At 35.6% G+C, this 27,187-nt stretch overlaps 1 protein-coding gene across 2 annotated transcripts in view; it reads left to right on the top strand.

The window, feature by feature from the left end:
• The window catches only part of PDS5A (PDS5 cohesin associated factor A), a 141,580-nt gene that overhangs the window by 98,878 nt on the left and 15,515 nt on the right, over positions 1-27,187 (top strand). For both annotated transcript variants that reach the window (XM_059382774.1, XM_059382766.1), the window contains exons 20-30: positions 1,019-1,142; positions 2,118-2,276; positions 4,772-4,840; positions 5,991-6,127; positions 8,686-8,809; positions 9,107-9,311; positions 9,819-9,933; positions 20,845-20,977; positions 21,557-21,676; positions 25,280-25,342; positions 26,057-26,202. In XM_059382774.1, the coding sequence (XP_059238757.1) occupies positions 1,019-1,142; positions 2,118-2,276; positions 4,772-4,840; positions 5,991-6,127; positions 8,686-8,809; positions 9,107-9,311; positions 9,819-9,933; positions 20,845-20,977; positions 21,557-21,676; positions 25,280-25,342; positions 26,057-26,202 (1,395 nt within the window). The remainder of the gene's footprint in view (positions 1-1,018; positions 1,143-2,117; positions 2,277-4,771; positions 4,841-5,990; positions 6,128-8,685; positions 8,810-9,106; positions 9,312-9,818; positions 9,934-20,844; positions 20,978-21,556; positions 21,677-25,279; positions 25,343-26,056; positions 26,203-27,187) is intronic.

Genomic DNA, 27,187 nt, shown 5'->3' with positions numbered 1-27,187 from the left:
ATTTCAACTTTTTTTTTTTTTTAAAGATTTTATTTATTTATTTGACAGACAGAGATTACAAGTAGGCAGAGAGGCAGGCAGAGAGAGAGAGCAGAAGAGAAGCAGGCTCCCTGCTGAGCAGAGAGCCCGATGTGGGGCTCGATCCCAGGACCCTGGGATCATGACCTGAGCTGAAGGCAGAGGCTTTAACCCACCGAGCCACCCAGGCGCCCCTCATTTCAACTTTTTAACAAAACTTGGCCTTTTGCTACTTTTTTCCCATGACTACATTAAAATAACTGAAGGGGCTTGTGAAAGGGGAATGGAAAATACAAAAGTATGGCATGGAGCAAATTTTAGATTATAAATTAAGGATGGATTGTTTATTTCTCCATATTCATGAGGTAGCTTTAAAACAAAAATTGTCCAAACAAAAAACAAAAATTGTCTCCTTTAAGTACCTTTTTCTTGAGACATTTTGTTTCTTGGATTATAATTGAGGCCAGATAAGGAGCTTTAAATCTTTCTATAGATGAGCTAATTTTTTTCTTTTTAAGATTTTATTTATTTTATTTGACAGATAGAGATCACAAGTAGGCAGAGAGGCAAGGCAGAAAGAGAGGGAGGAGGAAGCAGGCTCCCTGCTGAGCAGAGAGCCTGATGCAGGGCTCAGTGCAGGGCTAGAAGTGGGGCTCGATCCCAGGACCTTGGGATCATGACCTGAGAAAGGCACAGGCTTTCACCCACTGAGCCACCCAGGCGCCCCCTATAGATGAGCTAATTTTTAAGGGAGTCTTCCTGGGGCACCTGGCTAGCTCATTTGGTGGAGGATGCAAACTCTCAGTCCTCAGAGTTGTGAGTTCGAGCCCCATGTTGGGTGTAGAAATTACGTAAATAAACTTAAAAAGAAGAAGAAGAAATTTCTCTACCAACATACATCGAAACAGCTATGGGGAAGGAATTAGAGGAGACAAGCAAAAAAACTACTTGTGGTATATGGCCTTTTTTTTTTTTAACTATGATTTTTTTTTTTTTACAGGACCTTAATTCCCATTTTACATCAGAAAGCAAAGAGAGGTACTCCACACCAAGCAAAACAGGCTGTTCACTGTATACATGCCATATTCACAAATAAGGAAGTCCAGCTTGCACAGATTTTTGAGGTATGTATAATACATAGAATGTGTTTATGTTGATTGTTATTTTTATGCTGTGTGGTTTGATGAAGATAGAAGGTAGTTTTTTTGGAGGAGGGGCTGTTTAGTCTTATAAATTCCATGGGAGCATGGGCTGTCTTTTTTGAGTACTGTATTCACAGCCTTTAGATCACAGTATATGTTCAAACACTACATACAGAAGAATATTCTGTGTGTTTGTGTTAGAACATTTTACTTAGTTTTAGCTTTATTGGCTCAGGTGGTATATATCCTCAGAAAGTAACTTTGAACTACCCAGTTTTTAAAGTACCTGATAACCCTACCTGAAAATTAGTCCTGTTTGCCTTTTCTTATGTATGATCTTTGGCCTGATTCCACTACTGGAAAGGTACTCCTGTTATTTTAAGCAGTGAACATTTATTTAATGGTCCATGGTCTTTAAAATGTCCAAGTCCGGGGCACCTGGGTGGCTCAGTGGGTTAAGCCGCTCAGGTCATGATCCCAGGGTCCTGGGATCGAGCCCCGCATCGGGCTCTCTGCTAGGCGGGGAGCCTGCTTCCTCCTCTCTCTCTGCCTGCTTGTGATCTCTCTCTGTCAAATAAATAAATAAAATCTTAAAAAAAAAAAATAAATAAAATAAAATAAAATGTCCAAGTCCACCAACATACCAAGGCTGTTATTATAGATGGCTTGAAAATAATGCTGATTTGATGATGCAGAAATGTTCTTGTTTTTACTTCTGCCTTTTATGTGTACTTTATTTTTTTCTTTCTTTTTTTTCTGGATTCTTTCTTACCGAATTTCAGTAGTTGAAATAAGAATTGAGTGTCTGATATGGTTGAAGGTACTTTTGATCATATCATTAGAACAGCTTTATTTGGGCACAACAAATTCAGGAGGGTCAGGAACATTTACTGTTTCCATAGAATGTCTGGATATTTTTAAAACAAACTGGTAATTTTGACTCTTTCATTTTTATAGCCACTCAGTAGGAGTCTGAACGCTGATGTACCAGAACAACTTATAACTCCATTAGTTTCATTGGGCCACATTTCTATGTTAGCTCCAGATCAGTTTGCTTCCCCAATGAAATCTGTAGTAGCAAATTTTATTGTGAAAGATCTGCTAATGAACGACAGGGTAAGTTTCTAATTTAATTAAATTTAAAATAATGATACTAAAACTGTTTACATCTTTATCACAAAAACATTTCTGCGTCTCTATTTAATTTTCTTTTCCTCTTAAATTATTGTGTTTTCCCTCCTTATTTACTTAAATTTCCAAATGACATCCTGACTTCATGTAGCTATTACCAGAACTTAACATTTAAGAAAGAAAAAATGAGAACATAAGATGGATGAATCATGAAGTAAAAAATATAAGTCAAATGCTATTATCCTAACATTTGAAGGACGATTTACTGGAGTGCTAGAATTTTATCAGATGTTGTTAAAAATATGAGTGGATTTGTATTTAACTAGTGTTTTGAAATATAATTACATTGCATTTTTGGCACTAGATACATATTCTGTTTTAGTTATTGAAGTGTGTGGGTGGGTGGTACATGCACATGTGTGTGCCCACATGCTAATTTATTAACTCTGGGCTCGAGTCTGGGAATATATAGCTTGAAAAGGCACCCCAGGTGATTACTGAAACACACCTCTGATTAAGAATCACTACTTGAGAAAGAAAATCACTACTTTACCAAGTAGATCTAAATTAAAAAGTTGTTGAGTGAAGACAAATCAGTTTTATCTGCTAGATCATTGCAGATGACTTTCAGTGCAGTGCTAATTTATCCCAGCTTACCTGTTCCTTCCACATGACCCAGTAGTCTTGGAGCCTTCGATATCCAAACTTAAAAAGGACATTTGCCAATACATTCCATCCTCTTTCCCTTCCCCCATTTGGATGTAATAGACAAGAATGGAAGAGCATGGCCCAAGTGTCATTTCCCACTCAACACATTCAGGCTGTACTTTGCTCTATTGATAGATATGAATGGCAATAAATGTGAAATTTAAGACACCTCTTAAGATGACTAGATTGTAGTTTACAATGGCTCTTTTTTGTTGTTGTTTGTGTGGTAAAATATACATATTATAAACATTGGCATTTTTGCCATTTTTAAGGTTATATCACTTATATACACCAACATTCTTGTTTTGTTGTTGGGTGGGTGTTTTTGTTTGGTTTGGTTTTTTAAAAAATAAGAAAGTTTTATACCCTGTATGCCTCCTCTGTACATAGGAAATACCCAAGAAAGCCAAACAACTCTCAAATGACCCAAAGTACCACCTAAAATATGTACCCATATTGTGTAACTGTCACCACTATTTTCAGAATATTTTAATCTCAGAGAGAAATTCTGCATTCATTATAACCCCCATTATAACAGAAATTCTGCATCAATAACCCCCATTGCCTCCTTCTCATAGCCTCTGATAACACCTCTGTTGTACTTTCTTCTGACTTTGTATTTGCCTCTTTTAGATACCTCTTACCATATAAAATTTATCCTTTTATGCCTGGCATATTTTACTTAGCATAATGATTTCAGGGTTCATTTGTGTTATGTATTAAAAGTTCATTCATTTTATGCCAGAATAATACTGTTGTATGTGTAGTCTACATTTTGTTTATTCATCAGTTAATGGACATTTGGGTCTTTTTGCACTTTTTAACTTTTGTGAATAATCATTTGTGTCCCTGTTTTCAAATCTTTTAGACAAATCCTAGGAGAGGAATTGCTGGGTCACGTGATCATTCTTTGTTGTACTTTTTGAGGGATCACCACACTGTTTTCCATAGTGGCTGTACCATTTTGCATTCCCACCATCAGAGCACAAGTCTTCCAGTTTTTGTCACATCTTTGCCAGTGCTTCCTCTTTTCTGTGTTTTGATAATGGCCATTCTAGTGGATGTGAAATAGTATCTTGTGGTTTTGGTTTGTGTTTACCTAATGACTAACATCATAAGGGATTTTTTTTTCATGTGCTTTTTGCTGTGTTTGTATCTTCTTGGACAAAGTCCCTTGCACACTTTTAAATGGATTATTATTGCTGAGTTGTAAGAATTCTTTATATATTCTGAGTATTAAACTCTTGTCAGATACTTGCCAAATCAAATATGAAGATTTTGCCCTGTATCTTCTTTTAAGTGTTTTAATAGTTTTAGCTCTTAAATTAAAGTCTTTGATCTATTTTGAGTTAATTTTTGTATGTGATTTAAGTTCAGTTCATCTTCTTTTTTCTTTTCTTTCTTTCTTTCTTTTTTTTTTTTTTTTAAACTTGTGGATATCTAGTTTTTCCAGCACCATTTGTTTTAAGTAATTGGGTGCCTTAGCAACCTTGTTAAAAATCAGTTGACCATATATGTGAGTTCACATATTTCTATTTCGTTCCATTGTTCTATATGCCTGTGGGTGTCATTGCCACCCATTTTGTCTTGATTACTATAAATTTGTAATGAGTTTTAAAATCAAGAAGTTCAAGTCATCCAGCTTTGTTGTTCTTTTTCAAGCTCTGGTGACTCACTTAAAGGTTTCCTAGAGCACTGCATTGTTCAGCATGAAAAACATAAGGAAACTCTAAAATTCTTTCTAAGAGTTAAATATATTCAATTATCTATAGTCAACAGGTGAGAAGAATGGAAAATTATGGTCTCCAGATGAAGAGGTTTCCCCTGAAGTACTAGCAAAGGTAAATTTGTGTAGGCCTTGATAATTTTTGTGTTAAAATAATGAACATCCATAGATACTCTTTTTCTTTAACCTGGCAACTCATAGTATTTTTAAATTAGGTACTTTATTTTTAAATCAAAAGTTGTTTCTCTCAAAGAAATTGTAGTCCTCATTGAGTTATTTACATACAGATCTATGTCAGGATCTTCTGTAGAACTTCCCACCTGCTAAGATAATTTCAGTGAGGCTGTTTCACAGAAATTGTTTGTAGGATGTTGATTCTCCAAAGCCTCTCAAGTGTAGCCTCACTTCCACTGTCTATAAAAATATGAATATTAACTTGGCAAAAACAGATGCTGTCATCGAATTCATAACTTTTGATAGATACAAAATGTACCTCAATAAAACTGATTTTTAAAGTGGTAGTATTGGGATTGAAGACAAGACTTAATTTGCTACCATCTTCCCTGATTAAAATGTTTCACCTTGTGTAGCTTCCTAGTCGTGTTCCGTCAATTCTTTTTTCCAGGTTGTCAATAAATATAGTAAATAACACCTAGATCCTTTAGCTAGTTCTTTGACATGCACTGGTAGCCATCTTTTGAGTATAAACCTTCAGGTAATTATGACCACAAATAATTATGGAATCTCCTAATTTTTTTAATCAGGACAGACAGGTTCAGACTTAATGATTTTTTCAAAATAGTTTTTGCAGTATTATAAAAAATATTAAGATCTATCTAAATAGCTCATTTTAATGACTATAATTGGTATAGTTTAAGTAGTTATTTTTAAACAGTATATTTTCAAATAATTTGAAAATCTTAGGCAAGTGTGAAAAGCCTGGGTTCAGAAGCCAGACTTTGGGCATGTATCTATAATAGTAATGTGTCTCCATTGCCTTAGCTATTGGAAATAAAAACACCTCCCTTTAGGCTTGTTTGGAACATCAAATAAGTTAATACATGTACAGCTCTGGGGAGAGTGCCTATTACAGATTAAACAGAATAAATATTTTTACTGTTATTGTTATTATACTACAGACTTATTTAATAAAATATGTCCACCAGCAATTAAGCAACCTCACTAATCTAATTGACATAAATTAATCTTCCCTTTAATTGGAATTTTAAGTTCCTTTCTTTTTTTAGCATGTTAATATTTTATAGGTACAGGCAATTAAACTTCTGGTAAGGTGGCTGTTGGGTATGAAAAACAACCAGTCTAAATCTGCCAATTCAACTCTTCGATTATTATCAGCGATGTTGGTTAGTGAGGGTGACCTGACAGAGCAAAAGAGGATCAGGTGAGATCTTTCCTCCTTTCCAATTTTTACAGCTCAAAATGTTGGTGGAACTTACATAGGAATTATTTACCTAATTAATATTGAATGTTGTAATTACACCATATGCTTCGGGATCAGATCTAATGTACTTCATGGGGTTTTCATCTCAATGATGATGGAATGTTTCTTCTCTAAAAACCAAACTTTTTCCAGTAAATGTTTAGTCATAATCACTATATGTTACAGTTGGCTTCAACATACGGTTCACTTAAGCAAATACCTGTTGAAATACTACTCTTTGCAAAACACCATGAAAAGCATTTCAGCAAAAACAGAGAAGATTCAGTTCCTGTCTTTTACCCTGTAATATAGTGATTGAACGAGGGGGGTGACTTAGTACCATGAAAGGAATACATGCTTTAGGGGAGGAGCTCAAAGGAGGAAAAAGTCACAGCCCTCCTGGTGGTTTGCAGAAGATTAAAACAAGGTTCTGCAACTGAAAAAAAAAAAATAATAATAATAAAGTTTCCATTTCTGCACATTTTCAATGTTTTGTGAAATTGCCATTTCTTCTTCCTATTCATTTTAAGATGAAAATAAAAGCAAATTTTTCATGATCCTTGTTTGTTTCAAATTCTTGATTTACTAGGGTCCAGGAGTACCAACAGATAAAACTATAGAATTCTACTCAAGATGTGTTCCTACTTTAAAATGTGTTATTACAGGATAGATTTAATTCATTTATGCATTCATTTTTTATTGAGCACTGTCATCTTCGGCACTGCTCTGGTTTTTTTAAAAGGTATAAAATCTCTCCTTCCAAGGAATATGCATTCCAGTGGAGGAGATTAGGAAATGAGCAAATTACAGTAGAGATGCTGACTGCTTTTGATAAACTGAAGGAAACCATGGGAAATTATCTTTGTCGTAGAATAAGTCAAGGGTAGTTGTGTAGGAACAGATGAGAAGATTAGAACTGAGTTAGGGATAATAAAAAGTTCTAAATTGGGGGAAACTATGGCAAAGGCTTAATAATGAGCTTTTAATAAGACAAATAGGTAGGATCCCTGATAGAGATGAAGACTACAAATTACCAGTTTATCTTTTTAACAGTATTTAACATCACTAAATACAATAAATACAGTTTAAACTTAGCGATACTTGCCTGTCAAATTAGCAAAAATATTTTTTAAAGTAATCACTGTTTTTTGGGTTCAGGAAAATGGGTCTCCTCATTAGTTCTGTGAATGAATATAAATTGGCACAGTCTTGGCAGGACAGTTTGGCACTTTGTGTCTAGATCCTTATAAATGTTACCCTTTTGACTCTCTATTTTTACAGTCATGATAAATTTTTAAAAATCATACAAAAACATATGTATAAGCGTGTTTTTTCCAGCATTTTTTATTGTCACAGAAAATAAGGGCATAGTTAATTGTGGAACACACATGTCATGAAATACTAGGCAAATCTTAATTAGGTATTCTGTATATCATGGTTTAGCTTGAGCTCTAGAATCAGAAACTTCTGCAACTCTACACTCCGTTTACTAAGTGTGTGAATTCTATAAATCACTTTTCTAAGCATCAATTTCTTCATCTTACAGAGTGAAAATTAAATGAGATAAAGCTTGTGAAGTGTTCATACACTGCCTAGCACAGACTTAAGCACCCAGATGATAGCTGTTTTTTTTTTTTTTTTTAATTCCTCAGTCATTTGTCTGAGAAGCCATTTGAAGTTCCCTCAAGAGTACAGGTGTTCCCTTTGTTAGTCCTATTGTTCTGGAGTGCCACGTTTTCTCCTCTTATATGGTAGTGATGGACTAAGCCAGCTTTCCACATTTCCTGAAGTCTTTAAAACATCATAACCATGCTATGTTTAACCTAAGTTGAAATAAGACTGTTCTTTTTTATTTAAGACTGATTTATTGTCACATTTTACCATTTAGGTAATAAAAAACTACCAGGCAGGAGTGGAAGTGCTGGACCTCCTGGGGTGCGGGGGGCCTTTGGCTTACAAAAGGAAGTCTGTCCCAGAGATGAGTAGCCTAGATAGACACTGGCTCTCATTTCCATGTCCTTTCCTTTTAGATATTTGTCTGATACCTCCCCTTCTGTGGTGTAAATCAGCTCCTCATTGCTAGCCCCTCCATTTCATCAGATGTTAGACGTGTGCATTTAAGAACTGTAGGAAATAGATTTAATATGATAGGTGATTTAATTGAGTATTTTACAACAAATGTGTATTCCTCGAGGAATACTGTTCCTGATAGAAATGATTCTTCTTGGCATTGCAGTGATCATAAATGTGATCACAAGCAGAGCTGCTTGTTTATGGTAGAGGATCTATGCTAAAACATAACTGAAAACGAAGGCAGATAAGTTTATTTTTAGTCACAATGATTTGAGCCTTTTTCCCTGTGTTGAGTTCAAGGACTCAAGGTAACTTTCCCAGATTTGTACATTATATGTCATTTTAAGCATAAAGTTAAAGACCTTAACACTCAAAAAGGGATCAAAGCATTGTTATCAATGATAATGGTTATAGGAAATGTTTATTTCTTTTTTGTTTGTTTATAGTAAATCTGATATGTCTCGCTTGCGATTAGCTGCTGGTAGTGCCATAATGAAGCTTGCTCAGGAACCTTGTTACCATGAAATTATAACCCCAGAACAGTTCCAGCTCTGTGCACTTGTTATTAATGTAAGTAGTCCTCTTATTTTTGTCAATTACTTGGCCTTCAAAGTTAAATACATTTATTTTCTGTGGATACAGATCCATTTACTGTGTGCACAAAGGAATTGCTATTATAACTATGTTAACTAAACATCTTCTAAGTATTGTTATGTATTCTCCAATAAATCATTTTTTTAAAATGAGGACTTTTGGAACAAACTGCTCTTTTGTTTTCCAGTTTTTTTTCTGAACTAGGTTATTTTGTCATGGTTTTAAAAGTACTGACATTTTTATTGAAGTATTTTTGGTTTTATGCTGCTGTAGGATGAGTGCTACCAAGTAAGGCAGATATTTGCGCAGAAGTTGCATAAGGCTCTCGTGAAGTTACTGCTCCCATTGGAGTATATGGCGATCTTTGCCTTGTGTGCCAAAGATCCTGTGAAGGAGAGAAGAGCACATGCACGACAGTGTTTACTAAAAAATATCAGTATACGCAGGGAATACATTAAACAGAATCCCATGGCTACTGGTAAGTAATTTTGAAAGCTCCAAGTGTGCAAGTGTGTCTTGTGAGTGTATCGATTTGTAGGGGGCGTTTATTTCATATCTTTCCATTGTAGTATATTTATAAGAACACTACAGTTTTTATAGAATGCCGTTGCTATAGTTGTGATATACTTAACATCTAAAATCCTGGTTTCTGAGTGTTATGATACATAAAACTGTTTGGAGGAATTGTATTTTTCTTACGGGTTCAGCAGTGTGGCTTGATTTAAACACATTGCTCAGATGTCAGAGAGAAGAGAATTATTTTCCCAGCTTTACGAAGGACTCACTGTATAATCTCAAATTATCCTTTTGGCTTTAATAACTTTCAGCACTGAAATGCATTTCAGTATCATCTAGATAGCAGGTTGCCTATAATTTTAAAATAACTGAGGAAAAGATGGAAACTGGAGTGGTTTGAATGCAAAATTAGAGGGGCATTTTGTAAAAGCTGTTATGGCTATTGTTAATAATAATGTTTTCACTTCAGAGAAATTATTATCACTGTTGCCTGAATATGTAGTTCCATATATGATTCACCTGCTAGCCCATGATCCAGATTTTACAAGATCACAAGATGTTGATCAACTTCGTGATATTAAAGAGTAAGTCATGTTGATTTTCAAGAATTTTAGAAACTTTTACTTATTGAAAAATGACAAATTTTTTCCTGTTACTATTCCCATTAAAATAAAAACTTCTTTGTGGTTTTGTTTATTATAAATTTCATCCTAGAAAATTTTCCCCATCTGTCAGGTTCTTTTTGATTCTTTTGTTTCCTGTTTGCAATTAACTGAGACTTTGAAACAGGTTAGTTTGGTTATTTTAGTTTTTATATTATTTTCACTATTTGTATTAAGATAGGTTTCAGTTACATCAGCTCGATAATTTTGAAAGCCATGTAGTAAAAATTTCTCTCCTTGAAACTAAACCTTACTTTCATACTCAAAAGATGCCTTAAAAATAAGCATGTACACATGAGAAATTCTGTAGCAGGATTATGGTAGTACAAAATTAGGCTTGTTACACCAGTCACAGAGAGATTTGTATCTAGTGGAAACACAGGCAAGTAAACAGTTAAAAAACACTTGTTGAATAAGTGGTACTTGTGTAAAACAGAGCTTTGTATATGATACAAGGTGAAAGAGTGAGAGGCAACCTAAGTTTGTCTACAGATAACTGCCAATAAACTGTTTTTTTAATGGGGAATTAAGAATTGATTTGTTTTGCTTTTAAATTCCACACCACAACATTTTACTGAAAATGAAGTGATTTTTAATCTATAGGTAAAGGACTTTTTAAATGATACTCAGGTTGTTTTTTACAAGTTTGGTTTTAAAATAGATTTGAATTCACAGTAGATCTTACACACAATGATTTCAATAAATCAAGCCCTCCAGAGCACAATGTGGAGGTGTAACAATTATGTGATGACTTCTTAATAGTGCAAGAGTACAAAGACCTTTGAAAGAAATTAATCTTTCTACAGTATTAATCCCTAAAAGCAGTTTTCCTTTATAGATGACAGCAGTATTACCAGTTTCATTTACTTTTACTTTATAAAAGAACTCCCAAAGGAAGAACTTTCTGGAGGTTTTCCCTGGTATATACAGCTATATTTTCTGTTGTGCTTATAACATCTGCACAGTATGGCACATCCAGATCCAGATTCTTATGATCAAAGGCCTTCATAACTGCCTCTTCCGTGTACTCTCTGAGGTCAGTCAGATTCATAACCATTCCTGCAACAGGATAAGTGTTCATAACTGTGCCCATAGTCATTTGGATTGTTGAATTTCCCAAACAATTTCAGATTTTCATTACTCGGAGGTTTGCTATAGAGCTGATGGGTTGTGCTGAGGGAGACAGGGTGGGACAGTTAGGCCCAGTGGCCAGTGATGACCACATTGATTGCCTTGCCTCCGACCTCCAGGAAACTTTAAAGCAGTATGTACTTTCTCTCCTCTTATCATGATTTTTGCTTTGCACTCTTAAACTGGTGTCCTCAACTTGTATATGAAAGTATTATAGGGGGGCACCTGGGTGGTTAAGTTGGTTGAGTGTCTGCCTTCAGCTTAGGTCGGATCTTGGGGTCCTTACTTTCTCTCCTCTTACCATGATTTTGCTTTGCACTCTTAAACTGGTATCCTCAACTTGTATATGGAAGTATTATAGGGGCGCCTGGGTGGTTAAGTTGGTTGAGTGTCTTCAGCTTAGGTCGTGATCCCAGGGTCCTAGGATCAAGACCCACAACAGACTCCCTGCTCATTGGGGAGCCTGCTTCTCTCTCTCACTTCCCTCTGAACTCCCTCTCTCCCTCTCTCTCAAATAAATAAAATCTTTTAAAAATAAATAAATAATTGTATTATGATTTTTATATGTGTGGCATTAAACCTTAATCCTTATCTCATTTAAGTTTGTAATCAACATTTATCTCTACAGCTTTCGTCACTGAAAATGTGTTAATATCTTAATTCAAAGAGGTGTTATATCTATATCTTGTCCAACGTTACAGTTAAGCATTGGGCTATGAGCTCCTTACATTTTGAGGGCTTGTCATTTCATTGTTGCTGCTTCCAATACATCATCCCAGTAATACAGTCTTTCTATTTCAAATGCTTGAAAATAAGTCTACACTTTAAAAAAAAATTTTTTTTAGGGCTTTTAGTTGTTCTGTATTTTAAGAAGCCATATAATTAGGTTCTAGTCCCAGCTGTATGACTGAAAACTTTACTTCTCTGGCTCTCAGTTACCTTACCCATAACATGCGGGAAATAAAATAATTGCCAAAATGTCTTCCAGTTCTTATTTTTGTCTTGTAAATGTTTACATTTGTATTTACAGGTTTTTTTCTTTAAAAACGTTTAGTTTCGCATTTCCCAGAAAGTACTTCCATAAAACGAAAATATGATGTATGTGTTTGCCTAGGACACAGGATCTAGATAGAGGTCTAGAGGACGTTTTTAGTATATTTCAGTTGCAAAGCAGTCATTTGGAAGAAGGATTAGACTTAAGAGAGAGAACTGATGTGGGAAAAAGAGTACTGACTGGTCTAGAAGTAACTGGAGTTAGAAATGAACTCACTGGCACATGTTTTCTGTCTAGCAGGCAGCATTTTTTAGGATCTTTAAACAATCAAGTTAGCATGTAATATGAAGTGTAAAATTACATGTTTTTCAAAGTGTGGTTTTTAACTGTGTGGAAATTATTAATTTATTGTGTCACTGTTTGGCTATTCAGAGTGTTTTATGGTTTCATATAAATTTCAGAATTATTTCTCCTAATTTTGTGAAAAATGCCATTGGTAAGGATTGCATTGAATCTGTAGGTTGCTTTGAAATAGTATGGACATTTAATATTCTTCCAGTCCATGAACATGGAATATCTTTCCATATATTTCTAGGTTTTGCAGTATCTTTCATTAATGTCTTAAGTTTTTGATCTATAGATCTTTCATCTCCTTGGCTAAGTACATTCCTAGGTGTCATTCTTTTTGATGCACTTATAAATGGGAATGTTTTCTTAATTTCTCTTTCCGATAATTATTAATGTAAAAAGTACAAGGTTTTTGTGTATTGATTTGGTATTATGCAACTTTATTGGATTTGTTTATCCTATTCAGTTTTCCGATGGAGTCTTTAGGATTTTTGGGGTATAATACCATCTCATCTGCAACTAGTGACAGTTTTACTTCTTCCTTTTCAGTTTAGATGCCTTTATTTCTTTTTCTTGCCTAATTGTTCTGGCTAGGACTTCCAGTACTTTGTTGAATAAACGTGGTGAAGAGTGGATATCCTTGTCTTATTCTTGATCTTAGAGGAAAAGCTTTAGCTTTCACCATTGAGTATGATGTTATACGTGGTCTTTGTTATGTTGAAGTATGTTCCCTCTGTACCCACTTTGTTGAGAGTTTTTCATCATTAATGGTTGTTGAATTTTGTCATTCACTTTTTCTATATCTGTTGAGATGATCGTAGCAATTTTTATCCTTTATTTTGTTAATGTGGTGTACAGCTGAACCGTGCTTCTATCCATGGAGTAAAGCCCACTCAGTCATAGTGTATGATCCTTTCGTTAATGTATTGTTGAACTCAGTTCCCTAATACTTTGTTGAAGATTTTTGTTTCTAAGTTCATCAGAGATATTGGTCTGTAGTTTTTCTTTTTTGTGGCCCCCTTGCCTTGTTTTGGTATCAGGGTACTCCTAGCCTTGTAAAATGATTTTTGGAAGCATCCCCTCCTCTTCTCTTTTCTAGATGAATTTGAGAAGAATTGGTGGTAATTCTTCTTTGAATGTTGGTAGAATTCACCAGGGAAGCCATATGGTCCTAGACTTTTGTTTGTTGGGCAGTTTTCAGTTACTAATTCAATCTCCTTCCTAGTAATTGGTCTTTCAGATTTTCTGTTCCCTATGATCCAGTCTTGGTAAGTTGTATATTTCTAAGAGTTTATCTATTTCTTTGGAATGTTCAGTTTGTTTGCATGTATTTTTCATAGCATTCTGTTATGGTCCTTTGTACTTCTGTGGTATTAGTCGTAACCTTTTGTCTTTGATTTCTGATTTTTGAGTCCTCTTTTATCCTTCATCAGTCTAGCTAAAGATTTGTCAATTTTGTCTTCTCAAACAGCTCTTAGTCTCATCCATTTTTTTTTTCCTATTGTCATTTTAGTCTATTTCACTTATTTCTGCTCTGAATTTTGTTTTTTCCTTACTTCTTCTATCAGCTTTGGACTCTATTTGTTCTTCTTTTCTCCTAGCTCCTTCAGGTATAAAATTAGTTTCTTTCTGGAGATAGGTGTTTATCACTATGAATTTCACTCTTAGAGCTTCCCTGGTTGGATGCCTTTGCTGCATCCCATAAATCTTGGTATGTTAATTTCCATTGTTGTTTGTCTCAGGTATACCCTTTATTTCTCTCTTGATTTTTCCTTTGACCCAGTGATTGTTCAGTAGCATGTTGTTGAATCTATACATATTTGTGAATTTTTCAGTGTTCTTTGTGTAATTAATTTCTGATTTCATACCATTATAGTCAGAAAAGATGGTTGATATTATTCAATCTCAAATTCATTAAGACTTGTTTTGTGGCCTAACATATGATCTGTTTTGGAAAATGTTCCATGTGCACTTAAGAAAAATGTGTATTTGTTGCTTTGGTATGGAATGTTCTGTAAATATCTGTTAAGTCCATCTGGTCTAAAATGTCATTTAAGACCATGTTTTTTCTTCTTGGTTTTTCTGTCTGATGATTTGTTCATTTGACTAATTGGGGTATTAGAGTCCCCATATATCAATAATTATAAATACAGTTATTATATTTCTCCTTTTAGGTCTGTTAATATTTGCTTTATATATTTAGGTGCTCCTAAATTATGTTGGGTGCATAAATATTTACAAAGGTTATATCTACTTCTTTGTTGACCCCTTTCTCATTACGTGTCACTTTATTTGTGTATTATTACAGTCATTTTAAAGTGTATTGTGTCTGATACAAATGTAGATACTAAAGCTTTATTTTGGTTTCTATTTGCATTAGTATCTTTTTCCATCTCTTCACTTTCACTGGGTGTGTCTCTTGTAGGCATCATATAGATGAGTCTTGTTTTTTTAATCCATCCAGCCATTCTGTTGTCTTTTGGTTAGAGAATTTAATGCATGTACATTCAAGGTAATTATAGGTAGGTATGTGCTTATTGCCATTTTGTTAATTGTTTTGTGGCTGTTTTTGTAGTTCTTCCCTATTCTTCTTTTGCTTATTTACTGTGTGGTTTAATGATTCTTTAGTAGAATGCTTATATTCCTTTCTCTTTATCTTTTGTGTATTTACTGTAGGTTTTTATTTCTTGGTTACCATGGTGCTTACATACAACTTATAATGGTATAAGTTGATAACAACTTAAGTTTGATCCCATTGTAAATCTCAACTTTTTTTTTTTAATTTCATGGGATGCTATTTTATTTATTTATTTATTTATTTATTAAAGATTTTATTTATTTGAGAGAGAGAAGGAGCAGGAGTCCCCATAGAGAGAGGAGAAGGAGTGGGGAGAGAAGGAATGGGGAGTCCCCTGCTCCCCACTGAGCAGGGAGCCTAGTATGGAGCTCCTTCCAGGGACTTGGGGATCATGACGTGAACCAAAGGCAGACACTTAACTTGACTGAGCCACCAGGTGCCCTTAAATCTCAACATTTTAACTCTCTTACCCACATTTTATGTTTTTGATGTTACAATTAGCATCTTTTTATCTTGTGTATCTGTTAATTACTGAATCATAGTTACTTTTACTACTTTTGTCTTTTAACCTTCATACTAGCTTTATAAGTAATTCACTACCTTTACTATACTATATATTTACCTTTCCAGTGATACTATTTCACATGTTTTGTTGTTACTAAATAGGGTCTTTCTTTTCTACTTAAAGAAGTCCCTTTGATATCTACAGTGTTTGTGCTGAACAATGCGTTAGGTAGTCCTATGGGGATTCCCATAAAAAAATTTCCCATTTTTTTTCTCTTGTTGCTTATAATATTCTCTTCCTGTCTTTAACTTTTGACATTTTAATTGTAATGTGTCTTGGTTTCTGTCTCTTTGGGTTCATATGTTTTGGAACTTCTGGGCTTCCTGGATCTGGCGTCTGTTTCCATCCCTGTGTTCAGGAAGTGTTAGCTATATTTCTTCAAATAAGATTTCTGCTGCTTTCTTCCTCTTCTGAAAGCTCTACAATTCAAATATTAGTTCATTTGATATCCTTTGATTTCCTGAAGCTATTTTCACTTTTTATTTCCTTTATTTTTCTTTTTGTGCTTTGATTGGGTAAGTTCCACTGCCTTTGCTTTAGGTTGACTGATCCTTACTTTCTGTTTCATATCTGGTCTGCTGTTGAACCCCTTTGTTGTATTTTTCAGTTCCATTATTATAATCTTCAGCTCTAGGAGTTCTTTTTTCTTTAAAGATTTTATTTATTTATTTGACAGAGAGAGAGGGAACACAAGCGGGAGGGAGTGTAGAGGGAGAGAGCCCAATGTGGAGCTCGATTTCAGGACCCTGGGACCGTGACCTGAGCCGAAGACAGATACTTATGACTGAGCCACCCAAGCGCCTGGCAGCTGTTTGACTTCTCTTTGGTATTTTGTTAAATTTCATCCCTATTCAAGTTCTCACTCTGTTCATCCAGTCTCCTCCCCAGTTTGGTGAGCATTTTATGACCATTACTTTGAACTCAATAAATTTACTTACCTTCCTTTCATTAAGGCTTTTTTATGAGGTTTTATCTTATTCTTTCATTTGGAACATATTCCTCTGTTTCTTCATTTTGCTTGAACCCTGAATAGGTTTCTGGACAGTAAATGAAACAGCCATTTTTTCTAGTCTTGAAGGAATGAAGGAGGAGTTGAACCTTTCTTTTTTTTTTTTTTTTTTTTTTTTTTTTTATTTTTTTAAAGATTTTATTTATTTACTTGAGAGAGAGATAGTGAGAGAGAGCATGAACGAGGAGAAGGTCAGAGAGAGAAGCAGACTCCCCATGGAGCTGGGAGTCCGATGCGGGACTCGATCCCGGGACTCCAGGATCATGACCTGAGCCGAAGATAGTCGTCTAACCAACTGAGCCACCCAGGCGTCCGGAGTTGAACCTTTCTATTCAGCTCTTGCCTAGCTCTTGGTCATCTCTCAAAACTTTGAGTTTATCCAAGCAGCCTGTTATATTTTTAATAGCTCCCAGTAGTTAAGGATGTTCCAAGAGCCGTCAGTGTCCCATAATGGAGGATCTCTGCACCTAGATTCAGATTGACTGGAAGCCAGACCTTCAGGCAGCTGCATTTAAAAGTATGCAGATATATTGGGCGCCTGGGTGGCTCAGTGGGTTAAGCCGCTGCCTTCGGCTCAGGTCATGATCTCAGAGTCCTGGGATCGAGTCCCGCATCGGGCTCTCTGCTCAGCGGAGAGCCTGCTTCCCTCCCTCTCTCTGCCTGCCTCTCCATCTACTTGTGATTTCTCTCTGTCAAATAAATAAATAAAATCTTTAAAAAAAAAAAAAATAAAATAAAAGTATGCAGATATATTACAATCCTGAGGGCCCAGGAACATAAGCCTCACTGACTACCAGAGCCTGGTAATCCTGATGTATGTCCCCTAATTGGCATTCATAAAAACTGGGGTTCCAAATGAGTATATGAGCCCTCTTCTGGGAGATAGCAACAAGCTGGAGAAAGACAGAGCACCAACATGACGTTTATAGCCTTTGTTCCTTGAGGAAGCGCCATAGGTCACTAAATGTGTGGCAAACCTAAGTCCTGCCCGTGGTCCAAAGCTCCAGAACAGAGCGGCCTTTTGACAGGAAAAACAGGATCTTAGCCTGCCAACAGTGGTCCCTCTGATTACCACAGTCCCTTGGGACCCTGGAATTCAAGCCCCTCCAGCCACCACAGCCAGGTGATTAAGGGGTGCCCCGTGAGCATCAGGCACCAGACTCAAAGCTCTCTTCCAAGAGACCCTACTCTGGAACATGGCAGAGGGTGAGTATGAAGATAGCACATGCCCTCCAAGTCCCTGGAAAGGATTTCAGTCAGCCTCTAGATGATGGTTTTAATTAGAAGCCTACCCCTTAGTCACAGTTATGATGACTGGCTAATAGGCCTACTTCACAGAAAAACCAGGCCCTGGGTCAGTTGCTTTTTTCTGTGCCTGGGAGAGGTGGTAGCTGGTAGCTGTTTTTTGTGCACTGGTTACAGTCCTTTGGGACCCAGGAACATAAGCCCCAATGACCACCAGTGTCAGGTGATGTAGAAGTGTCCCTTGGCAGCAGTCACAAAAATTGGGGCCCCAGGGAGGGGTCTGAATTCCTTTCTAGGTGATTATTACATTCCCATGTGACCAGACGCACAAGTTTCTTTGCTCTTCAGAGCCAGGTGTTCACGAGATGTCCCCCTGGGCAGCACCCACAAAAATCAGGGCACCAGACATGTGTAAAGGTTCCCTTCTGGGAGCTACTTGTTCTCTGGAGCACAACAAAGGGAGAATGTAAAGATGGTACTCCCCAGTCTCTGTTCTGAAGAGTGTTCCAGCAGACTCCTAGATGTGTAAGTTGAATTAGATGCCTACCCCTCGGGGTTAGGTTTTAAGCAGGTTAACGTTCTTCACTTTAAGCTGCTTCTGAGCTGGGCCCTAGAGTGGGTCAGTTCCAGCACACAAACATTTTAAGTGGTATTTCTCCGGATCACTACAGGCTTTTGGGGCCCACTATGGGACATTTTAAGGACTCATCTCTGAAATTTCTGTTTTAGAAGTTGGGGTGACCAGTGTGGGATTTGAACGTTTTACCCCTCAGGAAGAAGCTCCAGGTATTTGAGTTCCTTCCAGTTGTGGGTCACAGCACCAGGTGTGGGGTTTCTGGTGAGATTGTGTTGTAGCCTCTCCTACCCATTTTGATGTGTTTTTTCTCTTGTTTGCCTAATGTGTAGTCATCACTGAGTCACCTTTAGGTTTTTTAAGAGGTAATTGGTTCCATATGTAGCTTAGATGCAGTATGTTCCTGAGAGGAGGTGAGTTTGGGGTCTTACTACATCACCATCTTGAATCAGACCAAGTTCTCTGTTTCTTAGTGCTCTTCTGGCTTTTCCCCATTATTGAAAATAAGTTACTGAAGGGGTGCCTGGGTAGTTCAGTTCATTAAGCATCCAAGTCTTGATTTCAGGCCAGGTCATGATCTCAGGGTTGTGGGATTGATCCCTGCATCAGAATCCACGCTCAGCAGGGAGTCCGCTTGAAGATTCTTTCCCTTTGCCCCTCCCCCCATTCGTGCTCACTCTCTCGCTTTCTCTTTCTCTCTGAAATAAATACATACATCTTTCAACAAAAGAAGCTAAGATATTGAAATTTCAGATTATGCAGAATCGTGTATTTCTCTTCAATTCTGTCGATTTTTGCTTATGTGATTTGGGGACTCTTAGGTTTGTAATAGTAATATCTTTTTGCTGAATTGAACCTTTTATCAGTGTAGTACTTCTGGGTCTCTTACAATCTTTTTTTAGCTTAAATCTGTTTTGTCTGATCATAAAATAGCTACCAGCCCTCTTTTGGTTATTATTTGCATGAAATATGTTTTTTATCCTTTCACTTTCAGGTCCTTTGTGGTTTTACTTCTAAAGTGAGTCTCTTGCAGACAGATATAGGTCGATCTTTTTTTTCTTTCTTTACTTTTTCCATTCTGCTTATCTCTGCCTTTTGATTGGGGGCTTTAATCTATTTTAATTTGAAGTAATTACCAGTAAAGGTTATTTCTGCCATACAACTATTTGTTTTCTCTCTTATATATGTTGTTATTTAATATCCTTCATTACAGCTTCTCTCTTTTGTATTTACTTTTTTGTAGTGAGCCTTTTTTATTCCCTTTTCTGTATTTTTAGTTACTTTCTTAGAGATTCCAAATAATATTTGTAACAACCTAGATTGAACAGTAGCAGCCTAGTTACAGTAGTACACAAACCATGTCCTACACATCTCTATCCTTCTCCCTTTAGTATTGATATTGTGATAGAAATTATATCTTTTTACATTATTTCCATTCACATAGATGGAATTATTCATGCATTTTCCTTTAAAGTCTTTATTTAAAAATAGTTAAAATTGAAAGTACAGTAATGCTGGCTTTTACATTTACTTATGTGATTGTCTGTAGTATTTGCTAGTGTTCTTTCTTTCTTCTTTTGGTTTTAAGTTACAGTCTATTGTCCTTTTTTTCAGCCTGAAGAACTCACTTTAATAGTTCCTCTAAAACAGGTCTATTAAAAATGAACTCCCTTAACCTAGTGCTGTATTTCCCCCTTACAGTAGGCTCCCAAAACACTTACATAGAATGTAGGCAAAAAAGTATGCATTCGTTATCATCAAACGATTTCTCCCCTGTTGACGACAGTTAAGAAGTAAGTCCCATGGCTGCCTGAGAATCATCCTGGGAACTGTTACAAACAGGCCTTTCCCAAGATTTCTAAGTTCCCCAGGGCTTCTGATGTTCATCCTGATTTGGGATTCACTTTTACTTAGAAATTCAGGTGTTCCCTTCAGATACTTTATGTGTTAAATGAGTATACAATACTAAGTGGAAGAGCAAAAATAGTTTGAGATGTGACTGCTTAGCTGAATGACTGGTTGCCGTGCGCATGCAATTCGGAGCCATGTCACAGCAGAATTCCATACAAATCCTAGACCTGCACAATTTGCAAATAGAGTGGAAAGACTTTGCTGCCTGCTGGTTTCCTCGTCATTGCTGGGCAGTGACACATGTCAGATCATCTAAATGTCTGTTGAATCCCTACAGAATGAATCTTTCCATGCCTTCTGAAACTGCCAGATTTTCTTATATTAAACTATGTTTCATTTTTAATATTTTATGGTTTAGTTTATATTTTACTCTTATTTTGTTATATCCAAACAACAGACCTTCCCAATAAGATGTTTAATCCATTAAGCAAAACACCTACATTTAGTCTCTTAATAGGCAAATATGTTCATCATTTAGGTGCCTATGGTTCATGCTTGAAGTTTTAATGACAAAGAATGAAAACAATAGCCATGCCTTTATGAAGAAGATGGCAGAGAACATCAAGTTAACAAAAGATGCCCAGTCTCCAGATGAATCCAAGACAAATGAAGTAAGATATGTGTTAGGCCAGTATGTATTAAGATAATTACAGGAAAAAATACTGCGGTCCTTGTCCCACTTGTTTTTCCTATTACATAATAAATCAGATTACAGAATGTTCCTAAAAATACGTATTTATGGTCAGTTTTATTGTGTTTTATTATAATTGAATTCCATTATTTGAGGACTGTTTATTACCCTGAAAAGGACATTAAAACTAATACAGAGCAGGGGGATAAGAACTAATGAAATTTACTATTCTGTAGCTGTCTTAAAATTTTTAATAAGTTACAGACAAGTAGATACTCCTTTCTGTATGTTTCCCTTGGGTTTAGTTGAATTGGTTTGTTTTTAATGCATACTCGACACTCATGTTAATTAGGTAAAGGGTATTTTTGTTTGTTTTTTATTTTTTGTTTTTACCAGGAGGCTACATAAGAAGAAATGCAAACACAAATGTGAACTGTTGGAGGAATAAATAATACCCGTATATCCCTCTTTTGATTTCATTTTATACATCAGGTAGAATTTGTACTTGTGGTTATTTTGTGCTACTGAAAGTTATATGTGATCTTTCTTTCCTCCTTAGAAACTTTATACAGTATGTGATGTGGCTCTCTGTGTTATAAATAGTAAAAGTGCTTTGTGCAATGCAGAATCACCAAAGGATCCAGTCCTTCCAATGAAATTTTTTACACAACCTGAAAAGGTAATTTTTTTCTCTTTATTGTTCTACCACACTAAACTGATTTAAATTTCAGATACCATCAACCCTAGTGGGAAATAGTGGATTGTCTTGACTACAAAGTAAGAAATACCTCTTCATATTTATATCAAGGAATGGGAGGTTGTCTTCCAAAGCCCTGAACAAACGCCATTCTCATCTTGCAGAGTACGAGAATGCAAATCAAGCTTTAAGGTGGTGCTCTTCCTTGAGCTCTTCCTTCTGGATATTTCTAGTATGGAAAAGGAGTTTTCAGATATCTTAAATTATTTTAATTTCATTTTATTAAAACACTGTATTTTATTAGGCAAGAAATAAAATGGTATAAATATTATAAATACATATATAATAGAGATATTATATATACACACACACATGAAATAAAATGTTAGAATTAACAGAACTGGTCTCAGCAGATGATAAACCAGTATTCTAATCAACAGCTTCTAACTCAAGGGACTTTAGGCTCTTCTAAGCTCTTCTAAGCCTCAATTTCTGTTTCTCTAAAATTCAGGTGATAATACCTATGAACAATTATTAATACTATGTCTATAATTTTATGTTTATAAGAGTTTGTCACATAGTAAGCATTCAATAGATGGTAGTAATAATACATCATTATTAATTTGCTACCCGCAAATTAAGTCTTCCATGTAAGTAAATTTTCCAGCTAACTAAAGCTCTTTTTTTTTCCAACTAAACTTTTTTTTTTTAAGTTTTCTATTTATTTCCTGCTTTAAGGAAGTATTTGGAAGTTCAGCCTTCCTGTGCTTTGTTTAAAAAACAGAATCCTAATTTTTTTTTTTCTTTTAAATTAAGTAGGCTTCGTACCCAACATGGGGCTTGAACTCAGGACCCTGAGGTCAGGAGTCACATGCTCTTACCAACTGAGCCAGACAACCCCAGAGTCCTAAATATTTTTAATTGGAAAGAATACATCATTTAAAAATGTTTTACACATTTTTCAAACTTTAAGATATGCTTCAGGGTAATACCCTCCCTTAGAGTATTTTACAGAACATGCCCAGGAAATGGAGCTTCTTACTTTTAATGTCATACTTTGACAAAAATTTTAAACAGATTTTCTTTAATTTAGTATTCAGCACTTAGTTTGCCTGGTTTTTGATAGGAATAATAAAGATTACAAAGTTATTTGCTCTCTAATTTAATAGGCACTGGTCTTTTTAAGTAGTCCTACCTGAGCTCTTGAATTTAAATTTACTTTTATTATTGACTTTAGACTTTATTAGGGTTATTGTGACCAGAATAGTACCCAAATAGAACTTTCATATAAGGGGTACCTGGGTGGCTCAGGTCATCTCAGGGTTCTGGGATCAAGTCCTACATCAGGCTCCCTGTTCAGCAGGGATTCTGTTTCTCCCTCTCGCTCTACCTACTACTCCACCTGCTTGTGGTCTCCCTGTGTCAAATAGATAAATTTTTTTAAAAATCTTCATATAATGGTGATTCCATCATTAAGAATTAAATTGTTGGGATGCCTGGGTATCTCGGTTGGGCATCTGCCTTTGGCTCGGGTCATGATCCCAGGATCCTAGGATCAAACCCCACTTCAGGAGCTCTCCCCAGCAGGGAGTCTGCTTCTCCCTCTCAATCTCCTTCTATCCTCTCCTTCTCTCTCTCTCTCTCTCTCTCTCTCTCTCTCTCTCAAATAAATAAATAAATAAATAAATCTTTTAAAAGGGGGGGATTAAATGGGGCACCTGGCTGGCTCAGTCAGTAGAACATGTGATGCTCATTTCTCGGGACTCGATCAGGGTCATGAGCTCAAGCCCCATGTTGGATGTGAAGCCTACTTTTAAAAAAGAAAACAGAATTAAATTGCTATTTGTAAGTACACCAAAGTTGAGTTGGTTTTGTTTCGTTTTAGTTCATGTAGGTAAAACTGAAATTTAGTGTTTTTAGCCTTCTTAAGAACTAGGTTGTTTGCTTTTTGTTTGTTGTTGTTGTTGTTGTTTTTAATTAACATGTAATGTATTATTTACGCCAGGGGTACAGGTCTGTGAATCATCAGTCTTACACAATTCGTAGCACTCACCATAGAACATACCCTCCCCAGTGTCCATCACCCAACCCATTGCTCCCCCCCCAAACCCCTAGCAGCCCTCAGTTTGTTTCTTGGGATAAGAGGCTCTTACCATTTGTCTCCTTCCCTAACCCCATCTTGTTTCATTTTTTCCCTCCCTACCCCCCACGACCCCCAACCCTGCCTCTCAAATTCGTCATATCAGGGAGAACATAGGATAATTGTCTTTCTCTGATTAACTTACTTCACTTAGCATAATACCCTTAGTTCTATCCATGTAGTTGGAAATGATAGGATTTCAGGGGTTTTAATGGCTGCATAGTATTCCATTGTATATACACACAACATCTTCTTTATCCTGTTGATGGACATCTAGGTTCTTTCCATAGTTTAGCTACTGTGGACATTGCTGCTATAAACATACAGGTGCACCGTGCCCCTTCTGATCACTACTTTTGTATCTGTAGGGTAAATACTGAGCAGTGCGATTGCTGGGTCATAGGGTAGCTCTGTTTTCAACTTTTTGAGGAACCTCCATACTGAAGAACTAGGTGTTTTTGTTTGTTTGTTTGTTTGTTTGTTTTTTCAATAAGCAGCTTTCCTCATTTCCTTTTCTGATATGTTGCTTTTAATCTGGTATAAATTTAAACATTAGTAAACTAAGCATTTTGAGATAATGAGCCTAGTGAGGCTACAGTATGTCTTGATGGATAAAGTGAATGAACATTGGTACCCAGGCTTTGTAACGTTGATTTAAGCTGCACAAAAGCCTTTGTGGGGGGGAAAAAAGATACAGCTGTGCCTGGCACACATGCTAAAACTGTTATGTCTTTATAGGCACACATAAACCATCTGTTCTTCCCTATGACACCAGTTTGAAAGTAAACTTAATAAAAGAAAACAAAGATAATTTTTTAAGTGAGAGTACTTAAAAAGTTAATAAACTTCTTGGTCATAGTAAATCACTTTACATCATTGTGGTTCACATGGGTGCTGTTTCCCAGATATTTAACAGAAGCATCAAAGTACTCTTAGGTTTCATGTAGGTAAAACTTTCAAGACACCAGTGTCCACATTAGGTTTAATTCATTTATTAGCTATGAAAGTGACAGTTTTTTTCAATGAGAATAATTTTCTTGAAATCCAGTGTGGAGTTATTTTAGTGAATATTAAATGCTTAATATGTGCACTGTACCATTTTGAATGCTTTGGGAATGAAATAGGTTTTACAATAGAGTAGAGAAAGTAGTTCAGTGAATAACCTGGAGACTGCTTGCCCTGAACTATATGAAAAAATAGGGATGTATTTTATTTAAAATGTGATTTAAGTAATTGAACTCTGATATTTGTCAAGTCTGAATGTGCCATTGAGTTAAAGCTAGAGTTAATGACATGGTTCCTTAAATATGCTTTATTTGAGGAATTAATATGTATCCTGGCCCAAATGTAATTGTTATTGTAATGCACAGTGCCTGAAAAGTCTTGTTTGGACAGTGAAAATACACTTGTTCACTTGATTTTTTTTTTTTTTTTTTTTTTGGTAGGATTTCTGTAATGACAAGAGTTACATTTCAGAAGAGACCAGAGTACTTCTGTTAACAGGAAAGGTATTATGTACTAGATAATTTGGAAATCTTTGTCTCATGTATATATTATTTCTGCTGTTATTAGAAATAACTTTTAAATGTCCCATGGAATTTATCGTTCCTGATTCTTAAGGACCGTATTGTGGCTTGTAGCATCTTTTTCTATTATGGCTTTTTTCTGCCATAAGTGACTCTTGAATTATGATCATGTGTTCTCATCAGTAGTAGTAGGCTTCAAATTACTCAGAATCCACAAAGCAGATTTTCTTGAAAAATGGTTTAATAAACTTAGATATGTAAGATTTAAAAAAAATAATTTTAAAGTATTAATGAGTTATAATTTTTATTCTATAAAAGTACTATGACATCTAAAAGAGCAATAGAAATTTAATTTTTGAATAAAAATAAGTGTCTAAACTGTTATTATATACTTGTAATTGTTTATTCGTATGAAATTATATCTTATGTATTTTGCTGTGTGTTTCAGGGGTACTTTTTACTTTGATTGAACAATAGGAAATAATTAAATACTGCCTATATAAGTAGAAGTAATACTTCTGACTTGTATTCAGATGAACCCAATTTTACAAAATTTATCATTTCTAATAAATTTAGAATTAAACTTTCCAAAGTAAGTTTCTTGGCTTAGGCTAAACAGTATCTTTTACATGTGTCGAAATTTATGTGAATCCCTACAGTAAGGTATAAAATAACATGCATATGTGTAATTTTTAGCCAAAACCTGCTGGAGTACTAGGTGCAGTAAACAAGCCTTTATCAGCAACAGGAAGGAAACCATATGTTAGAAGCACCGGAGCTGAGACTGGAAGCAACATTAATGTAAATTCAGAGCTAAACCCTTCAACCGGAAACCGATCAAGGCAATGTTTTTCCTCCACTTGTCTTTGTTACTATCACTCTCTACTTGTTTCATATTTTATTTTTACCTAAAGCACTAGATCACAAAAACAGACTTTAGGAAACATTTTGGCATAAAATAATAGTGCTGACTTTTAGTATAATTAATGATGGAAATTCAGAGTACACAATTACATTTTGAACCTATGTAACATTCCAAGTGTGTAAAAAAGTAAATGGAACAGAAATGGAAAATAATTTTTTTTTTTTTTTTTAAGATTTTCTTTATTTGAGAGAGAGAGTGTGAGAATGAGAGAGAGATTGCAGGGAAGGGTAAGGGGAGAAGCAGACTCTGCACTGAGCAGGGAGCCCGATAGGGGACTCCATCCCAGAACCCAGAACCCCAGGATCATGACCTGAGCTGAAAGCAGATAATTAACCAACTGAGCCACCCAAGTGCCCCAAATTTAAGAATATCTAATATATGTTACAACGAATTTATATAGAAATGCCTATATAAAATAATCAAACACTTGGGAAAACTATGATCATAAAACTTTTTTTTTTTTTTTTTTTTTTTAAGATTTTATTTATTTATTTGTCAGAGACGGAGCAAGCACACAGGCAAACAGAGTGGCAGGCAGAGTCAGAGAGAGAAGCAGGCTCCCTGCGGGGCAAGGAGCCCGATGTGGGACTCGATCCCAGGACACTGGGATCATGACCTGAGCCGAAGGCAGCCGCTTAACCAACTGAGCCACCCAGGCATCCGGATCATAAAACTCTTAAATTGAATTTATATGTATTTTAATTTTAACTCAATAAAATCAGTATAGCATGAGTTAAGATAAATTGTTATAACATCTACTTATAAGAATATTCCATGTTTATTTTAACATATCAGGTCTTTACTGTATTAGCTGCATAAAAATTTCTACCTGACCCTATTCTTATCAACACTAAAAATTGAAGCTTTTATAGATTATAGATTTTTATTCTTTTTTTTTTTTT

This window comes from Mustela nigripes, chromosome 1, assembly GCF_022355385.1.
Source record: "Mustela nigripes isolate SB6536 chromosome 1, MUSNIG.SB6536, whole genome shotgun sequence".
NCBI classification, from domain to species: domain Eukaryota; kingdom Metazoa; phylum Chordata; class Mammalia; order Carnivora; family Mustelidae; genus Mustela; species Mustela nigripes.
Note: the sequence above shows the minus strand (reverse complement) of the source record. Positions and strands in the feature narration are given on the sequence as shown.